Source organism: Cervus elaphus, chromosome 17 (genome assembly GCF_910594005.1).
Source record: "Cervus elaphus chromosome 17, mCerEla1.1, whole genome shotgun sequence".
Lineage (NCBI taxonomy): Eukaryota > Metazoa > Chordata > Mammalia > Artiodactyla > Cervidae > Cervus > Cervus elaphus.
In genome coordinates, this window is record NC_057831.1 from 46,458,147 (window position 1) to 46,477,880 (window position 19,734).

The 19,734-nt window shown below is 35.8% G+C and overlaps 1 protein-coding gene across 2 annotated transcripts in view; it reads left to right on the forward strand.

The window, feature by feature from the left end:
* STIM2 (stromal interaction molecule 2) overlaps positions 1-19,734 on the forward strand; it is a 166,606-nt gene that overhangs the window by 124,404 nt on the left and 22,468 nt on the right. For both annotated transcript variants that reach the window (XM_043870921.1, XM_043870922.1), the window contains exons 4-7: positions 11,735-11,846; positions 15,348-15,463; positions 18,597-18,774; positions 19,340-19,517. In XM_043870921.1, the coding sequence (XP_043726856.1) occupies positions 11,735-11,846; positions 15,348-15,463; positions 18,597-18,774; positions 19,340-19,517 (584 nt within the window). The remainder of the gene's footprint in view (positions 1-11,734; positions 11,847-15,347; positions 15,464-18,596; positions 18,775-19,339; positions 19,518-19,734) is intronic.

Genomic DNA, 19,734 nt, shown 5'->3' on the forward strand with positions numbered 1-19,734 from the left:
CAGACAGTATTCTAAAGAAAGTGTGGCACTTGACTGCCTGGATTCAAGTCTTTATATAGATTTTTTCTCCTTGGGCAAGTATATTAATCTTTTCTGTCTTTAACTTTCCCCATCTGTGAAATGTAGGTGGTATTAGTACCCTCTGTAGAAGACTCTGTTAAGGATTAAATGACTTAATCAGTATATACAGCTTAGAACAATACTAGACAGCTAATAAGGACCTAGTATTTGCTTTAACCATTATTAGTGTTAAAAGATTACCATACTTTCTTGAAGAAAACCACAGACTACAAAGTAATGAAGAAGTTAGCAGTTATTAGAATTCTATGCCTATATAATTGAAAAAGATTATTAATACAGTTTTTAATTTCTTAATTGAAAGCAACTTCAAATTTAGTGAAAATCTTCAGGACCAAAACACTGCCCAGAGGCCCTCATTCCAACTTTGCTTTTGGTCCTAATGATGAGTATGCAAGTATACCCCGTTGTCCTCACTTTGTAGTCTTCTTTAATCTGGAACAATTCCACAGTATTTCCTGGCCTTGCATGTCTTTGGCCAGTAATTGTTAACAGTGTCGTTTTGTAGACTGTATCTAGATTAGGATTTGTTTGATGTTTTCTGTGATTAGATCCGCGTTAGGCATTTTGGGCTGGACCGTCACAGCAATAATTCTTCTCATTAGATCCTTCTGAGTGACACATGGTGTTAGTTTGTGTTATGCAGTTTTACCTTTGATCACTTGATTAAGATAATGTCTATTCTGATTCTGTAACCATAAAGCTGCGTTTTTCCCCTTTGTAGTTAGTATTATTTTGTGAAGAGAAACTTGAAGACTTCGTAACATCACATCCCTCATCACTTTTCACCCGCTGATTTTAGCATCCATGACTGTTTTTGCCTGAATTAATTGTTACTCTGATGGTTGCCAAATTGTGGTTTTTAGAATTCCGTCATTCCTTCTACTTATTAGTTGCATTCTACTATAAGGAAAAATTAAACAGAGTATATTAACAGCTTGTCCTGTGAAGATGGTGGGAGATAAATGGCATATCTTGAAAATAGAAGTGGGAGAAATAGTGAATCTCAAAATCTTATGACTGGTCTGAGATTGATCATCTGCATTTATTCATTTATATCAGCATGGCTCCTGGATTTCTACTTTGTTCAGTGAGTTTGTTGCTCTTGTTATTTTGATGCTTTAATTGTCCCGGATATGACTGTTATAAACCATTCAAGCTGACTTTTCTATTCTTTTCTTTTATATGTGTGTCTTCATAGTTTTTTGAGCCTTCCTTATATTCTGGCACAAAAAGGTGCTCTAGACTTATTTTGTTATTTCTTAGCTGTACCCCTGGAAACAACCATTACTCCAAGGAGTTCTGGTTACTTCTAGTTGAGGTAGTATTTAGAAACCAAGATTTGCACACTAGGTCTTCTCATTGCTATTGAGGTATTATTCCCAGGCCCTCTCAGTAGAGAGAGGTAAGAGACACATCCCCCTATATTTACTTCTCTCTATATATTAAAAGTCAAGAGTTCTCACTGATACCTGATACTAGTTCACATTGATAGCAGTCTAACACTACTGGAATAATTCTAGCTGGTTTATTTAGTTGACTTCTTGCCCTGTTTACCTCTCAGTTGTGTCTGACTTTTTGGACCCCATGGACTATACAGTCCATGGAATTCTCCAGGCCAGAATACTAGAGTGGGTAGCCTTTCCCTTTTCCAGCAGATCTTCCCAAGCCAGGAATAGAACCAGGGTATCCTACATTGCAGGCAGATTCTTTACCAACGGAGCTATCTCTTTTCATCAGTCATGAAAAACCTAGTTCTTTTATCATCAATATATTTTCTAATTAGCTCAATCCCCCTGTACATATTCAGTCTCTTGACACCATTGAGCTGTTATCTCACTCAGGAGCTTGCCTTGTATGGACCTAGTATTCCCATGTCCTCATTATGCAGACTCTGACCACCACTAGTCTATCTTCCCATCCTCATATGGAACTCAGCAACTGTTGGGAAATTTGAGAGTTTAAAAAAAGACCTTGGAGAGAAGTTGAGTGAGCACTGTACAGTGACATTGTGTTAAGGAGTCCATCTTTATGAATTTATTACTGAAGCACATTATTTTCTTTAAGAATTTATTTTTATTACTAAAGCACATTATTCACATTTTTCCTTTATCACATAACTCTAGCCGTTGAAAAAGTCCCCTGTAAATGGGGGTGCCATTTAGTATTTTAATGTTTTAATCATTGTGTCAGTAGCACTGAAAAAAACAAGTAAACTTTTCCTAAAAGTTGTTTTGGTGTTAGTAATGTATATAGTAGATGAAGCCTAAATTGGAAAATGGCTATATACCAAATGCAGCTAATATAATTTGTGAACTGTTTCAGATGCTAGATGTACTAGAAAGAGTCATATCAAACAAATTTTCTGAGTAACATTATCTTGAAAATGCTTTTACCATTGGAATTGGTGGATTTTTCTATTCTGGAAGAAATAAGGATTAACACCTTTCTCATGTAATGTCTCTTCTTGCCCAGAGATGTGTGACGTGAAACTGTGAAAGCTCAATTTTTATCTGGCCTTTGATTTGATAAGTCTTTAGAAATAAAAGTATTTATTAACTGGACTTTGTGTTCATCATTTGTTGAACTCCTTAATAATAATAAATAAAGTCAATATATTTTCTTACATTAAGCTTTACATCAGTCTTAGTAATCATTTCTTGACTCTGACGTTTTATCTAGCGCCCGCTAGTAATTACTGTGCACTTAGTAAATATTTGTTGAATAAAAAAATCCCAAGTAACCTGTGCAGGTAATCTTTTGAAGAAACGTGCAAATTCCAAGAGAAAAAAAAAATTTGAGCGTTTTGAACTCTTAGCAGGAAAAAAAGCAAACATTTGTAAAGCTGTAATTTTAGAATTGTTTTTGTTAAACGTATTTGAAAAGTATCATCCTCTCTTTTATATGAAGTTTAACCATACTTTTGAAAAGTTTATGACTTTATCTAGAAATGCCTCTCTAAGAGTGAATGCAAAGGTCACATTTTCCTGGCAGCTTTGGTTAATAAATCATTTTATTATTCACTCCCTTATCCAGCAAGTATTAATTGAGTTCCTAAGAAACATTTGCCTTTCCACATTTGTTTAGTGTGTGTTATATTTTTGGCATTGTATAACGTGTTGTGAATATAGAAATGAATGAGAGATATTGTGTGCCCTTAAATAACTTGTTTTCATTTGATGTGAATTGCTCTTTATAGTCTCAGTTTGGGGTTTAAAGAAAAAGGTCAAGGGCTGAGTGTAAAATGGAAGATACATAACTAGAAATTCATCCACTCAGTCCCTAAGGTGATGTCCTCAATGATGCCATAATGAGATATTTAGGAAAACTTGATTAAACAGTTAGTTCCTTTATAGCCATTGAGTCCACTGATTTTATTGACTGATATATAAAGTAAGTAGATTCCTTGAACTTATTATAAGTAATAGTATTTATTATACTATGATAATAATTTACATTTGTGGAGAACTTCTACCATTCCTAAGAGTTATTTCCTCATATGTTTTGTTAATCTTCAGAACAGTCATACAATTTTGAGATTCAGTGTTGTCTCCAGTTTCTGTTTTTAGATATGCCTTTGTTATCTTCCATTATCTTCATGAAAATAGATGTTGATGGCATACTCTGTTTAAATGATAAGAATGCAGTTGACAACAGGAAAAGTATTAAAGTCTTCGGTTAGTGTCCACGGTACCACTGTTGGGAAGAGGACTGTGCCCTTGTAATTTCTGAACTCTGAACATTGAGACATTTACCAGTATTTATCTAGGGTGCCTAAAAATTACATGTAATTCTTGCATGATGAAAGGTAAGGAGCTCCTGGAAAGAAAGTGTGTAGTTATTTCTCTTTGATACAGCTACTGATATTTAGGCTTCCCAAGCTCAGGGTGTGGCTCTTAGGTGTCCAAATATAGCATAGTGCAGGAATTTAGTCCATGTTACAGAGACATGCCCCGCTGACCACCATGTATCCGAGGCACTCACATGCTGGCTCTGTTCTAAAGATAAGCTTCTCTTGATGGTGCTGAGCAGCTGATCGGCTGAAGTCTCACTCTGAGCTCTGGATACCACAGAGTCTATAAACTGCCTGAGTTAAGATGGAGTGTGGAAGGCTTTAAACTTTTTCATTTTTTTTAATTTTAAAAAGTTATTTTTTTATGTTTATATTACATTTAGTTAAAGTTGCTTTTCACCAAAGTCTTGCTATGTTGAACCTTCAGTCAGTTGCATTTTCCCATGATAAGTTATGACTGTCACTGTAAGAACTTCTGAGTCTTTTGTAACTGGAAATTCTTAGTTGAAGTAGACTTTGGAAAAGTTGTGAATACTGCTTGCACCTATATTTTAGAAATTAGCACTTCACATAAATATGGCAATAATTGAGATATTTTTCAAATGACAGATTGTTTTTAGGTTGTGAATCTGAGTAGCTTCAAAATATAGAACTTCTTTCACTAACCATTTCATATAGCCAGCTTTAACGATAGTTACTTTCGTTAACAATATTTTTACTTTCTCCTTCCTGACCCTCCTACCATACCTTTTGATACTTATAAAGAAGTTTTCATACTTTATTAGAAAGTAGTAAGTGTGTAGTAATGGTAAAGTATTTAGCTGTACAGTACTGTATTAAGATATTAGGAATTGATTTTTCTAAAATACGTAGTTTGCCAAAAGAAACTGTTATGCCAGTTGCTTTCTTAATATTAAGAACGTTAGATATGGTACCATAAATTTAGAATGTAGCACTTTTTAAAAAGTAGTAAGAGAGATATTAAGAAATGAAATGCAGAGTAAATGTAAATGATGTATTATATGTATTATATACATGGTGTAGATATAAATATTTTATATCCAAGGTGTGACACAGCTGATTGTCAATTTGGCTGTATTTTGAAATATTCTCATTAATGCAGAGGCGAGGAGGATGAGGAGTGTAATGGTGAAGAGCTGGGGCTTTGAAATCAACAGATCCTGTTTTGAATCCTATCTCCACTGCTTACTTGGTGTGTGAATTTAGACAAGTTACTCATACTCTCTGAGCCTCAGCTTCCTGATCTGTAAACCAAGATTATAATATTATCCCTAAAACCTACTTCATAGGATTTCATGAGATAGTTCACGTAAAGCATTTAGCCCAGTTGCTGGAACTTGCCAAGTGCTTATAAAATGTTAGGTGCTGCTGTATTAACATGTCTCTACATGCACACTAATGCTTTGTAATTAGTACCCCCCCCCCCCCCCCCCAGAATTTAGGTGATTTCACAAATCATATTTGAAGGCTTTTAGGACGGCTTGTACTTATATTAAATATAACAGATGAAAACCTATATGGTGGTACTTCACAAAGCTATTTTGTATTTTTAGGCCTGTAACTTAATACGTATTAAGTATATGGCTAAGTGCACTGGGTGCGTTAGTTTTATAAGATTGCATTTTATAGATGATGTGAGCAAGTAAATACATGTGTTTTAATCTTCTGAAGTTTCTCTTTCACAGTTTTTGTTTCTATCACATTTGCTTGAGGCAGGAATGGACTGGAAGCACACAAATTCTTACCTCATCCTAATGTCAAATACATGGCTATCAACTGGCACCTTCTAACTTCCATCATGTTATAAGTTCCTATGATCTTTCGGAGTCAGGGATTCTCCAGTGTTACTTTGAAATCTGTTGTTGTGAAAACAGTATCATATGTCTTTCATACAACTATGGGTTATCAAGTGGACACAGTTAAAAACAAAACAGGTTCTTTTAAGGAAGAAAAAAGTCAGTTATTTATTCAGCTAATACTTAAATGGCAACTTTATGCTGAGCTGCTGGAAACTTACAGTATGGTAGGAACATAAGATGTAATTAAGCAAATAGTTACAAAATAAGGCAGCACATATGATACGCCATTTGGTAGGAATAGTAAGTACTATAGAAATTCAGGGGAGGGAGACATCGCTTTCAGTTGGTGTTTCTTCTGCGTATAACCTCATTTGTTCAATTGAGGATGTACCTATGCATGGCTCACGCATCATTTTTGGAAGCCTGCTTTTGCTGAATGGGCACAGGAATGTTCCTTTCTTTACTCTGCTGCTGGGTGTTTCTAGCCTTTCCTATCTCTTCATTCTCCTCATTACTACAGCTCCTGCTGCGGTCTCAAAGCTTTCTCCACTTAAGCACAGTTATAATTTTTCTCTTTAAAGTGCTGGTCCAAAATAATTGTCTGGAGGTAGGATTGACAATAGCAGTTAGGATAAGGGGAAGAAAAGGAAGCTGTTTTGCTACAGAACCAGGAATCTCATCCCTTATTAGAGAAATAGCTCTTTAGCTAGCAGCAAAGGAAGAAAATGGAACGGAGAATCCTCATCTTGCCTGTGTTCCTGTGAAAAATCCATAAATGTGCACCCCCCACACCCTCTTATCTCCTGGAAATTTGCTTCTAGTCACCATCCTGTCCACATTCTCCCCTGCCTCACACTACTTCCTTTGGTCCAGAGCCCTGCTGCAGTTCTGAATCTCCTGAAATCTCTTTGAAATCTTACCCTTCAGGCTGGTAGAGCCCCCTTTTCAAGTCCTAGAAGCCTGTGCCATGATGAAGAACTGGCACAGCTCCATGGGGCTGTATTGTGTTACTGTTGCCGGGCCTTCAGTAGGCCATGGTGCTTACTTGACGTCTCTAGTGGAATCCTGAGTCCATTAACACAATTACCCGTGGCAGATTGCCCATATGTAATGTTTAACTCTTGAGTTACTATTAATGCTGTATGTCCGGAAGCTTTGTTTCTAAGAGAAAATGTGTTTTGAGTTTTTAAGTTAAATAGTGAGCACTTCTTTTAAATCAGGAGCCACCTATATTGGCAGTGAACTTGGGGTCAGAAGATTAGAGTTCAAATTCTAGCTCTGTGACTACATTGCAGTTACATGGCTTCTCTTGGCCAAGGTTCTCTGTATAGACTGTGGAGAAACAACTGTCTCACAGATGTGGTTGGGAGATGTTAAATATAGTGTATATTAATATGTAAAATCCTAATCAAAGGAGTGTGGCATTATGGTGTTAATAATCACTGTGTTAGGCAGAACAAGTTCCTGCCCTTGAGGAACTCATCAGCCAGAGGGTAACACAAGCACGGACAATTTCATTAGAGCACGTGTATAAATCCTATGGCAGATATATGTACATGTGGTCAGGGGCGTGAGGAAGAGCAACTGTAATCCAGAAATGGATAGACAGGGAAAACTTCATGGAGGAATGAGTTCCCGATCTGGGTCTCGAAGGCTCGGGAAGAGCAGCCTGACAAAGAAGGAAGAAGACAGGCACGCCATTCCAGGTTGGAGGGATGACGTGTGGGAATGTGACGGATTTAGAAAGCTACATATATGGTTGCAAATGTGGAGCATAAACTATCTACTTGAAGTGCCTAATTTGATTATGAGGGCCATTAACCTAATTCTAAAGAGGTAACATTACTGTACAGTGGTAAACAATTCTAGACATGGACTTGTTCTGAAACCTGGTTTGAGCATTTAGTAATCTGTTTTAGCTAATTAAGAACTTCACCTTCATAAACTAACAGGTTCAGTATGATGATGAAAGTACCTACTTCAGAGAGTTGTTGCAGTGGTTTTTGGAAATAAGCTTTGCAAATCTTCCAGTGTTTAATAAACTCTCAATACGTGTTAGGAACAGTTTTGTTGCTGTCCCGAAAGTTCTTGGAGTTACTTTTCCCCCTCTCATTATTCTATAATCTACTGTTCTAGGTTAACAGTTTCGCAGTATTTTAAACATCATCTTTTGTTCATTTGAAATCAAAAAGAAAGAATTTGAATGAATTTTAAAGATGGTCTGGCTCAGTTTCATTATTTTTTGTGCTGAGAAATTGAATCGCTGGGACTGGAATCAGGTCTGTTTTAATTCCAGAGTTCTTTCTGTTGATATTGGAATAAATTGTCCCAGATCACTGAAAGACAACAACCTGTAGCACTGGTCGCAGTTTCTAACAGAAACAATAGAATTTAACAGTGTAGAAACTGACATTTCCATAGCTTTGCAGATAGATTTTTTTTAAAAAAATCCATGTTTTTAAAGAAATACATTATCCTTCTCTGTCTGCCCTCTGGTGGAAATGCTGTTTAGCAACAGCGCATATGAAAGAGGCAGTGAGATTTGGATAATAAAGAACTGGATAATTTTTTAAAATTTACTTTTTAAAAATTGAAGTATAGTTGATTTCCAGATAATTCTTAATAACTCTTTTGCGAACAAAAATTTCTTACACAGAAAAGTTCCTCTTTCTGTTTGAATCTCATTTCTAAAATGTGAAAATAGATTTTCATAACAGTTGTCAATTACAAACACATTCTGCTTCATTTATTCAAGAGAATCCAGTAGGTAATTTGTCGAGTACCTTTTGTGTACCAAGTGCTAGGGATAGAAGAGTGAGCAAGAAACTTATGCTTTAGAGGCATAAACAGATGTTGAAACAATGATCATAGAAACAGATAATCATACATGCTATGTTAAATGCTATGCCTAAAAGTACAGTGTGATATATGACCATATAGCAGTGTGTGAGAAGGTTCCCCAAGGAATTAAAGTTTTAACTGCAGTATGAAGGCTCAATAAAGTAAATAGATAAAGGTGAGTCAGAGGGGTGGAGAGAAGGAAAGAGGAAACACCATGTGTGCAAAGACCCCGAGGAAGGGCATAGTATTCTCTGCCCCAAGAATCGAAAGACAGTTACTGCATTTGGAGCAGAGAAAGCTAATATACAGTACAGGTCCTGGTCCTGAGAAGGTACTTACCAGGCATTCCCAAAGAAACCAAATAGCACAAGAAAAAGAAGACGATGAAATGAACTCCCTTCCCCACACACCAAAGCAAACTGTGTGCTCTGTGTTGGAATTTTGTAGTTTTACAGATTCATTGTAAAGAAAATTACTTTAGCACCAGTGCAATTCTCTACTTATTAGATGGGATAATACTAGAATTTGGGTACTTTAAGCATGTCGTCTTCTTCATTTGATTTTTCTTCTTTTCTGTCTTGCTTCATTGATAATTGAGAGAATATTTTGATGCAGTGGAGTGTTTTTGCTTTTGCTTAGGCTTTTGCTGTTGATCAGATGAACAGCCATGGACTTGACAGCATCTCCTCCTGTTGTCTTGGCTGGAGTTTTCGTGTGGGTGTGTGAGGCGCAGCTGTGCTGGGGTTTCTTGGCAGAGCCTCCGACCAGGCAGTTCTCGGTGCAGTTCGTCTTGAATAGGAAGACACTTTAAAATAAAAAGCTACTTTGCATGTATTAAATTCGGTAGAAAGCACTCAGGGCCTGAACCTTTGGCTGATATTTATTCTAAATTATTTGGCTAAATGGATACATCAGCCTCAGGCACATGCCCAGTCTTAACGGCAGGAACACAAGGAGAGATCACCCAGAGGAATCGGGTGGAGAGGGAGGTGGGAGGGGGGATCGGGATGGGGGATCGGGATGGGGAATACATGTAAATCTATTGCTGATTCATGTCAATGTATGACAAAACCCACTGAAAAAATAAATAAATTAAAAAAAAATTGTCAAAGCTCTGTCTCAGTATAAAATTATCAAATGTATTTTATCTAAAAGTTAATTTTTGTTAATGTTTCTGATTTATTTAAACTTTTCTTCTAAAGAACACTTAATGAAAAAGGCAGATTGTGAACATCCAGCTTTGCTTGCAAAAGTAAATTCATACTCAGGAAGATCTCATCTCAGGTTTATCACAGATGGATTCCCAGATCTGCTTTTATTGCTTACTTGTTTTCTTCCTTCTCCTTCGGCCTTTTCTGTGATCTGTAAGCATTTTGTTTTCCCACATCTTCAAATTATATATGAAGACGAATATGGAGCTCTTCTTTTTTCCAGTACATTCACATCCTTTCCTTTGGATAAACTTGTCTTTGTTCTTTTTGAAGTAGAAATGTCTTTAGCTGCTTCCAGTATTTAACTGCTTGTGTGTATCTCTACTGTTATTTAATATTATTCCTCTCACAGTAGCATTGAATCAGGTCCTGAGGTCAGTTGGCCTGGGTTGAGATCCAGTTCTGCTACTGACTGTCTTGGTCCCATTAACTTCTCAGTCTCTCCTCTCCAAAATGGAGATGTACATGTTAGTGCCTCGTAAGTTTTTGTTTGTTTCTTTCTTTTTAAGGCTTAAAGGGAAAAATGCATATAAAGGGCTTAATTCAAAGTAAGTGTCTAGGAGAAGAGATGTTAGCTGTCCTTTTCTTCATGATTTGGAGCCAGTCTCCTAGAATCCAGTAATAGCTATCTTCAGCTCTTTTGGGTGATCTCATTCAGTCTAAAGACCATCTGTATGCTCATGACTCCTAATTTATGTCTCTATTCCTAACCTCACTTTTCCTTAAGCTCAAGAGTTGTATATCTGACTGCTCTTGTCTATCTGCGCTTAAATATCTGATACATACTTCAAATGTTTAGACATGTTATAATGTCTAAAAATAGAACTTTCGATCTCCATCACCTGCCCCTACTCGCCTCCCAAGTCTAGTCCTCCTCACTCTTTCTATCTTAATTAGTGGAAGCACTCTCTGTGCTGCTTTAGGCTTGCTTCTGCCTACCAGCTTCCGACCATTTCATCAGAACATCTGAAAGCATTTTCCCCAGAATATGTCTGAATCTGGCCACGTGTCACTATATCCTCCACTAGAACCTTGGTCCAAGACAATAATTCCTTTTGCTTGGATAAGGACTGGTCTTATTTTTCTTTGTTTTCCATCTTGTCTCCCACAATTCATTCTCCACAGTGGAGAGTGCTATTTTAAAAGCATAGATTATTTACTTCTCCTTCTTCTTATTGAAAGATATCCAGAATTCTTGAAAATCTTTTTTGACCTGGCCCTTCTGACTACTTTCTGTCCCTCATACACAGCTGGTTCATTCTGTAAGGTTTTTACACCAGCTTTTAAGTCTTTTTGGACTGTTTTTTTCTGCAAGATCATCACAGTGTTGGCTTCTTGCAATTTTGGGGTCTTAAGTCAGGTAACAGCTCCTCAGAGAAACTTACCCTGACATCTTTCGTTTCTTTTGTAATAGCTGATCATTATCTGAAACTCTGCCTCTTTTCTTCCTCCTTTTATTAATTGCCCCTCCCCACTCCCAAAAGAATTTGTTTTATGAAGGCAAGGCATTTATCCATCTTCTTTACTGCTATATTCCCACTGCCTAGAATGGAATCTGATACTGAGAAGGTTTATAATGTTATGTGGATGGATGGTTAAATGAAAGGAGGAATGAATAAATATATATCTGGTAAGTTTTTTTATAGCCAGGGAAATAGTAGATTATTTCATCCTGTTCAAATTTGCATAGATGCTTATTTTAGAATTAAACATGCTAATGTTTTGTTCTCTCTTCCTTTAAGTGTCCTCTCGATTCTAGATTGTAAGCCCTTAAGGGTAGGAGGTATGTCTCCATTGCTTTGAGCTTCTCATACAATGCCAAACATTATTTTAGTACTTACTAGTGATTGAATTGAAAATTCAATCTAACATCGTTATTTCCTCTGAAGTTACAGTAGTGTTATATATGTATGTATATACATTTATATAATTTTTATAAATTCTGAAAGCACATGTGTTTAAAATATTCTTCTGCTTTTTACCTTTTGTAGTTCATAATTGGACCCTTGAGGACACACTTCAATGGTTGATAGAATTTGTTGAACTTCCCCAATATGAGAAGAATTTTAGAGACAACAATGTCAAAGGAACAACGCTTCCCAGGTGGGTCTTTATTATCCATGTGTTTTGTTTTTTTTTTCTACTTGTGGAGAATACAGGTTACTTTTCAATTAAGTTACTTCTGTGGCTAAGGACTCGAAGAAAATATAAATATATCCATTCTTTGATACTTGTGTGAATTTGTAAGTTTTAATCAGTTTTTCTTGCTTGAATAATCAGGTCTTTAAAAAAAATTATTTCTAGGGAAACTAATTTTGAGAATTAGAAGATGGGTCAACTATATCTTTTTTAGATAACGTCAAAGGACCAACCCCTGACCCTGTGGTAAAAGTTAACAAAACTTACTCATTTGATATGAGAAAACCTATTTGAATAGATTAATATACAGATACCTCTTAATTGTTCTTTTAATAACAGCAATAACCACTTGATATTAGTGACAATGTTAAATCTTAAAAAAAGTTTAATAAATAAAAGGTAAATGATAGTAATTATTTTTGAATGTATATTACACAGAGATGCTTTGTATTATCTCATTTAAGCTTCAGGTTAAAATTAAGTGTGTACTATTATTCCCATTTTATAGATTGAAGAAACCAAGTCAGAAAGAAGTTAAATACTTTGCCCCAGGTAGTGTTTGAACCTGGATAGACCTGATATCAAAGTATAAGATGCTAGTTTATCCCTTAGATGTCTGGAATTAATTGTCACTACTTTTCTAAATTATATTTAAAAATTCCATTAGTTAACCTAGTAATCACTGAAGATTTAAATGTTAAAATTTGTAGAAATTTCGCTGAAATTTGACCCTTACAAGATTGCTCGTGTTCCATTCAAACTTAGATGGTTTCTGTATCAAAAAAGACTTTAATAATGTCTATTATTATATGCATATTTCTAATCAATTTGCCTGCATATATCTTATTTAAGTACACAGCTTTTTTTGCTTAGAAGTTTGTATTTTGGATCAAGTTGAAAGTTTTCATATCTCCTTAAATGTATTCTGAGGATCAGTATTTCTGATTTTACTGTGCACATACTATAATGATGAAATTAATGCAGTTAAGAGTCAAATCAGTAAGTGCATGTTAAGTATTTCTTATGTTCATGGTGCAACTAGATGCTGGAAAGAAGAAAAGAATTAAAATTGAGTTCTTGCTTTTAAATAAGACAAGTTTCTAAGTTAAAACAGGATAGTAGAACATTAAGGTGGGATTAGGGTTTTTTAAGTTGTTTATGTTAACCCTGTGACTTATACAACTTTTCTTATGTTGTCCTTTGGAAAATTTCTTTATATAATAACAATGTGAAATAAACAGGCTGCTCAGTATTTTGACTGTAAATGTTATGGCCACTTTTTTCTTTTAGTGAAATAAATGTTTTCAGTTATTTAGTCACTAAGTCATGTCAAACTCTTTTGTGACCCCATGGCCTGTAACCTACCAGGCTCCTCTGCCCATGGGCTTTCCCAGGTAAGAATACTGGAGTGGGTTGCCATTTCCTCCTCCAGGGGACCTTCCAGATCCAGGGATCAAACCTGCATCTCCTGCATTGCAGGCAGATTCTTTATCACTGAACCACCCGGGAAGCCTGAAGGTTATCAGAGATAACCTCAAATTCTGGTAGGATTGTTGAGATAACATCATACTTAATCAAGAAAAGTTTTTCAAAATAGTGAACATGTTACTACAGAAGAAAACTTATGAATGTAGAAGTTCAACTTTTAGGTCAGCCTGCTGGTGCCTTTTTAAATGGAGGGTAAAGAAAAACTGGCATAGTCTTCATCAAGCCCCTTTTATATGGTGATAGAAATTAGATGAGTCCATTCAAAGGGGCAGTAGCAATTACTTACCTAAGTCACAAAGCTTTTTGTAGTGTAACTATAGGTATAAGAGCTATTTGTAAGAATGTATAAGAAAATGTATTACACATTCCAGATGTACACATACCTACAGTAATTCATTATTTTGTTTCCTTTCTGTGACTTTACATCTGTAGTAGGTAGGTAAAACTATGTTAGTTTTCATGTCATGGTTATCTTAAGCCTTTTACTGTATTTTCTATATTCTGTAATTCTGTTACCAGAGCTTATACTAAGGCTCTCTTCACCTGACACATGCCTCCTCATTCCTTTCAGACCTGTGTGAACTTCCCTGACATCCTCACCCACTCAGGTAGAATCCCTTCCACCTCTGGACTCATATTGAACTTTGCATAAAATTCTGTTTTATAGTTTCGTTTTTACTACATCTCATTGTCTCTCTTAAATTTTGTATACTGTTAGTATTGCTACTCATTCTTGCACCCATCCATGCATTCATTCATCTATTACATAAACATTTATCAAGCATCTACTTTTGCCAAGCACCATGCTAGGTTTGGGGATAAAGAGAGAAGACACAGTTTGCCTTCAGGCACTTTAATAAGTGTCATATTAAAGATGTGACAAGGGCTTACACACAGAAGGTTACCCACATAGACGATGAATGCAGGCATTTTCTGTAGGGAAAGTTAGAGTTCTTTACTCTCTAAAGTTTTGTGGAAACCTCATAGGAGTTCTGTAACCTGAAATCTTCCTAAAAAAAGGTTCAGAGTTCAGTCATTGGAATCATAGATAATTGGGATTGAATCCCTACCTTACTTCTTACTAATTATGTCATCTTGGGCAAGTTACAACTGCCTTAGTTTCCTCATTTATAAAATGGCAATTTTACATATGTTATAGAATTTTTTGAGTTTGAAAAGTTCTTGGCACAGTACTCAGCACATAATACATGCTTATTTTTTTAATTGTCATTGTTATTAACAGTTTTATTATTATTATTACACTTTGTGTCATAAATGTATCCCACTTGGTTGATAAGAAATCTTAACTACTGGCCTACTTGGATTGGAAGTCCAAAGCAGAGCAGTTTTATTTCCTTATTTCACCTGAGCCTTTTGGCACCCTGCAGACTTTCTTCATTGCTAGTGAAATGATTCTATACTTCTTATTACAAATATTCCTCAATTTATTCCCCCAACCAGTGATGACTTTTTACTTTTCATTTATGACTTCAGTAACTTTAATTTTTAAATAGTTTAAATATTAGAATGTAAAGGTACAGGTTTTTAAAATGATATTTATAAGGAAAATGAATATGATCTAAATTGAGAATGATTAAATCTGCTGTGTTAATAAGTAAGTTGCTTACAATTTTCTTGTTGTTTATGATATGATGGTAAAATGCCAGAGGTAATTTAATAATTATAAAATATTTTTAATTTGATAAATTTCTGAATCACATTAATTTATAGCATAAAGAAACCTTAGAAAACAAAAACATCAATATAGCAATGAAATTATTGACATACAGAAGTATTTGCATTGCTAAGCTTGCACTGAAAAGGTTTTTGTTGCATATAATAAAGTATTGAATTGCACTTGGGTGAACTCTTAAAGTACTCATCATTAATATATGTAAGTATTAAGTATGTTGCTGAAATATTTAAATGTACATCCTAGTAATATTTTTAATATATATGTATTTTTTAAATGAACAGGATAGCAGTGCATGAATTTTCATTTATGATCTCTCAGTTGAAAATCAGCGACCGGAGTCACAGACAAAAACTTCAGCTCAAGGCGCTGGATGTGGTTTTGTTCGGACCTCTAACGCGTTAGTATTCTCTCACACAAAGTATGATGAAAAAGAATAATCAGATCATCTGTTGTTATTTAAAGAAGGAAAAAGTAAGAAAGGTAGTAGACCAGAAGAATCCTCTGTTAGGTATAAAAGAGTATAATGCTGTCTTAAAAGATTTATAGGATGAGATTTTTCTGTCATTGAAATACCACGTGTGGTATTTTCAAAGCTGGTTACTGATGCAGAAAGTTGTAAAACTGTGTGTAAGTTGATTAAATTTCTAGATTTAAAACTCTATAGCAGTTTTAATGTTTGTTATTATAGTTCGATATTCACTAGAGTCCTTTTTAAAAAAGGTGCATTCTAACTATCTTGATGACATGAAATAATAAATCCTAACTGGACTTTATTAATTACCAGGAAAAGGATTTTTAAGATACAGATCAAAAACAGTGGCCCTAGAGGCCTGCTTGAAACTGTATAAAGTAACAGACTATTCTGGCAGAAGCCCAAGGTGGAGAATATTATTTGATTGTTCTCCTCAAGAACATTGAAGAAATTGGCTTTGTCATATTTGTAAGGAAAATAAACCTTCTTCTTCTTTACCTTGACAGGAATACTTTCTTCCCAGAAGGGAAGTTTAATTTGTTTACGTCATTTACTTCCAGATTTCAGAAAGCTTTGGGGGAAAATTGTTTGAAGAGTACGCATTTTAGAGGAATTTTATTTTTCAAAATGGAATAACTAAATTAATTCTAGAAAAATGGCTTTCAGAAATTATAAATGAAGAAACTAATGTTTATTTTCCCTCAGTTTTTGCAGTTAAGAGGCTTATAGATTTCTGTGATACTGTGTTGGGGGTGCCCCTGCTTTAAAAAGGGTTACCGGAGAGGTTGGATGCATCCCATGAGTTTACTGGTGGTTCTTTTTTGGCTCAGGCTAAAAGAGCAGCTGGTGAAACAGCTGGAACCCCCCTTTGTGAGAGCTGGTGGAAGTACACTGTTGGTGGGAATTGCAAACTCTAGGAAATAGAACACTGTTGAAATGCCGAGCATTCCATGGAGCTGATACCCTTTCTAACCTTTTACTTGTCCTGAGTTTTCAACTGACTCTATTGGGGATTGTCTTCTGTGAGATTCACTCTAGTTTTTTCATGTGAATTATTGGTTAAAATAGGAATTAAGCTATAGCGTTTGTCTCTGTATACAGATTGATTGGGGATATTTTTATTTTATTGATCCAAGAACAAACTACTCTGTAAGCCAAACAGTATTATCATTTGAAAGAAACCAAACTAGTCTCAAAGAATGTTGAAAACAAATGTATTAATAAACAAACCAGTTTAGAAGTTAATGATGCATTACCTTTTTAATGTGTTTGTCTTAGAATTATTACTTGAGTGAATGAACCTTATGGTTGGAACACCCACATTAAGATTATTAAAAAAAAAAAAAAAACTAGCAGTGTCAAGTGAATGGAGATACATTTTAAAGGAGTTTTCACTGAAATCCTTACCAGTTAATGGTATTTATTGTATAGTTTGAGACTTGTTCATCTTTTTATTATTTCTGGTGATTATAGTTTAGCTTGAATAAGTCTCATATTTGAACTAGAGCCCGAGCTGAACCTCTCAGCCTGAGGCAGAATAAAAATAAATCCTTTTGAGACTTTAGCCTTCTGCCAAAGAGTGAAGAGAGAATCTCTTTCACTATAGGTGAGGGTATCTGCTCTGAAAATATGTAGTTCTGAGGGTCTCTGGCATAGAGCATGCTGTTTATCACACTATGTAAACATACACAAACCCTAGACTTGTAAGCATGAGAACTTTTCATTTCTGTGGAGCTCTTCATCTTGTCAAACATAGAAAATATCTCTTTGCTGCCAGAGGTATGGGCAGCTAGGCAGTTTTTCACTGAAAACCTATAATCTCTTTGCAAGAAATAATACATCATGTTTTATTAATTATCCTGCATCCCTCAATTGAGCCCCTGCATTCAGAGATAAACTAGGAAATTATTTGACTAGCGGTTTCTGTGTTTTGTATTACTGAAGACAATAGGCCCTGGCTCCTTACTCCTTACTTTAGCAACAAGTAAGTGTGGGGGTTGCTTCTTTCCCTGGCACCTGTTTCCCATGAGTCACCCAGATCTCTCTGGCAAAAAGCCACCTAAAACATGGCTTGTCATGATCATTTGTCCAATGGTTTCTCAACCTTGCCACTATTTGCATTCTGGGCTGTGTAATTCCCAGATAATTCTTTGTTATCACCAGAGTGGGAGCAGGAAAGAGATTATCTTGTACATTATTGGGTGTTTAGCAGCATCCCTGGCCTCTACCTACTAGATACCAGTAGCAAATAGCCCTACTTCCACTTCCCGAATTGTGACAAGCAAAAGTTGTCAAATGTCTGCTGGAGGGAAATGTCACTCTCAGTTGAGAGTCACTAATTAATCCTAACTAGTTACGTGGCTGCATGCTTGGGAAGAATGTTTTCTGGTGAATGATTAGGGTTTCAGTTTTTGTATTAAAGCATGGCCGCTACCTAACTTGTCTGAAGGAGGGGAGTTGGGCTGGTGACGGTGATACTCGTTATGACCCTTTTCACCCCATAGAGGACCATTCCCTGTGTGATTGGAGATACTCTGCTTTTTCAGAATGCCCCAGGATTTGTCACTAACCTTCTGTACCAGCAGGGCATGCATGGTGCATCCATGTGGGGTTACCTCTGCCCCCCGTTACTGTTGTTGTTGAGCTGCTCGGTCATTTCCAGCTCTTTTGTGACCCCATGGACTATAGCCCACCAGGCTCCTCTGTCCATGGGATTTCCCAGGCAAGAATACTGGAGTGGGTTGCCATTTCCTCCTCCAGGGGACCTTCCTGACCCAGGGAACGAAACTGCGTCTCCTGCGCTGCAAGCAGATTCTTTACCACCAAGCCACGGGGGAAGCCCCTGTCTCCTGTAGGTCTAGTATATCAGATAGTGATCGTAAACTCGTTGATTATTTGAAGAAAGAATTTGTAAAAGGCTGGGGCTTATATATGGGAGGGACATCTTCATATTTTGTTTTGTTTTTAGATATCTACTACTTTGTAAATTAACTAGCCATGTGTACTGAGACTTTGTGATACTCAAAGATTAATTTGCCATCTGTAATTCTCTTTATAGGACCTCCTCATAACTGGATGAAAGATTTTATCCTTACAGTTTCTATAGTAATTGGTGTTGGAGGATGTTGGTTTGCTTATACACAGAATAAGACATCAAAAGAGCATGTTGCAAAAATGATGAAAGACTTAGAGAGTCTACAAACTGCAGAGCAAAGTCTAATGGACTTACAAGAGAGGTGAGTAGGTAAAAAAGGCTAAAATCTTGTTTATGTGGGACCATACAGTTTGTGAATATGTAATATGGGCATGTGCTTATGCATTTGTATTTAGATTGATACATACATCAGGAATTGTGTGTATACTTCATTTCACATTTTTAGAAAGATCATAATTACGAATTTATTAAAAAGGTATGCATTAGGGAATAAATGAGTAGAAGACAAGTGGAAATCAAGTGTGGGTAGAATTACCTACATTTGTAGTGTAGGTACATGTGTAGTTAAATTACCTACATGTGTAGTTAAATTTTATTTTAAACATGTCTTAAATAATTAACAATTTTTTAAAAGTCTTTTTCCTGAAGAGTGTTTCCATGCTATTTCTGTATTTTTAGCCCAAGATAAACCAAATAGCTGTCTAGTAGGTAACCTGATGTTTTTGTTGTCCAAATTTAAGATTAATAGAAATTGCTTTGAATTCTGATTAAAACATGTATATTATTGCTTGATACGTATTCATTCTTCACTAAAATAATGAAATTTTGGGAACTTTTGTGAGGAATTTTCATGTTTATTCTGTAAGGCTTGAAAAGGCACAGGAAGAGAACAGAAATGTTGCCGTAGAAAAGCAAAATCTGGAGCGCAAAATGATGGATGAAATCAATTATGCAAAGGAAGAAGCTTGTCGACTGAGAGAGCTGAGGGAGGGAGCTGAGTGCGAACTGAGTAGACGTCAGTATGCAGAGCAGGAATTGGAACAGGTATTTACGTTTTAAAGAAGTGTTTGTGAGGAAATTTGTATTGCTACTCTGAAGAATGTTTTTGATTTTGTTCAGTCTCCTACATTTTGTTCCATCATATACTCTTCCTTGGTTAGTAACAGGGTCACCTGTCCATATTGTTAGCATTGGGCAGAGTTCATACAGCAAAAAACAAAGAACCAACTAAAAGATAAAGTTAGCATCATGTTCACTCACT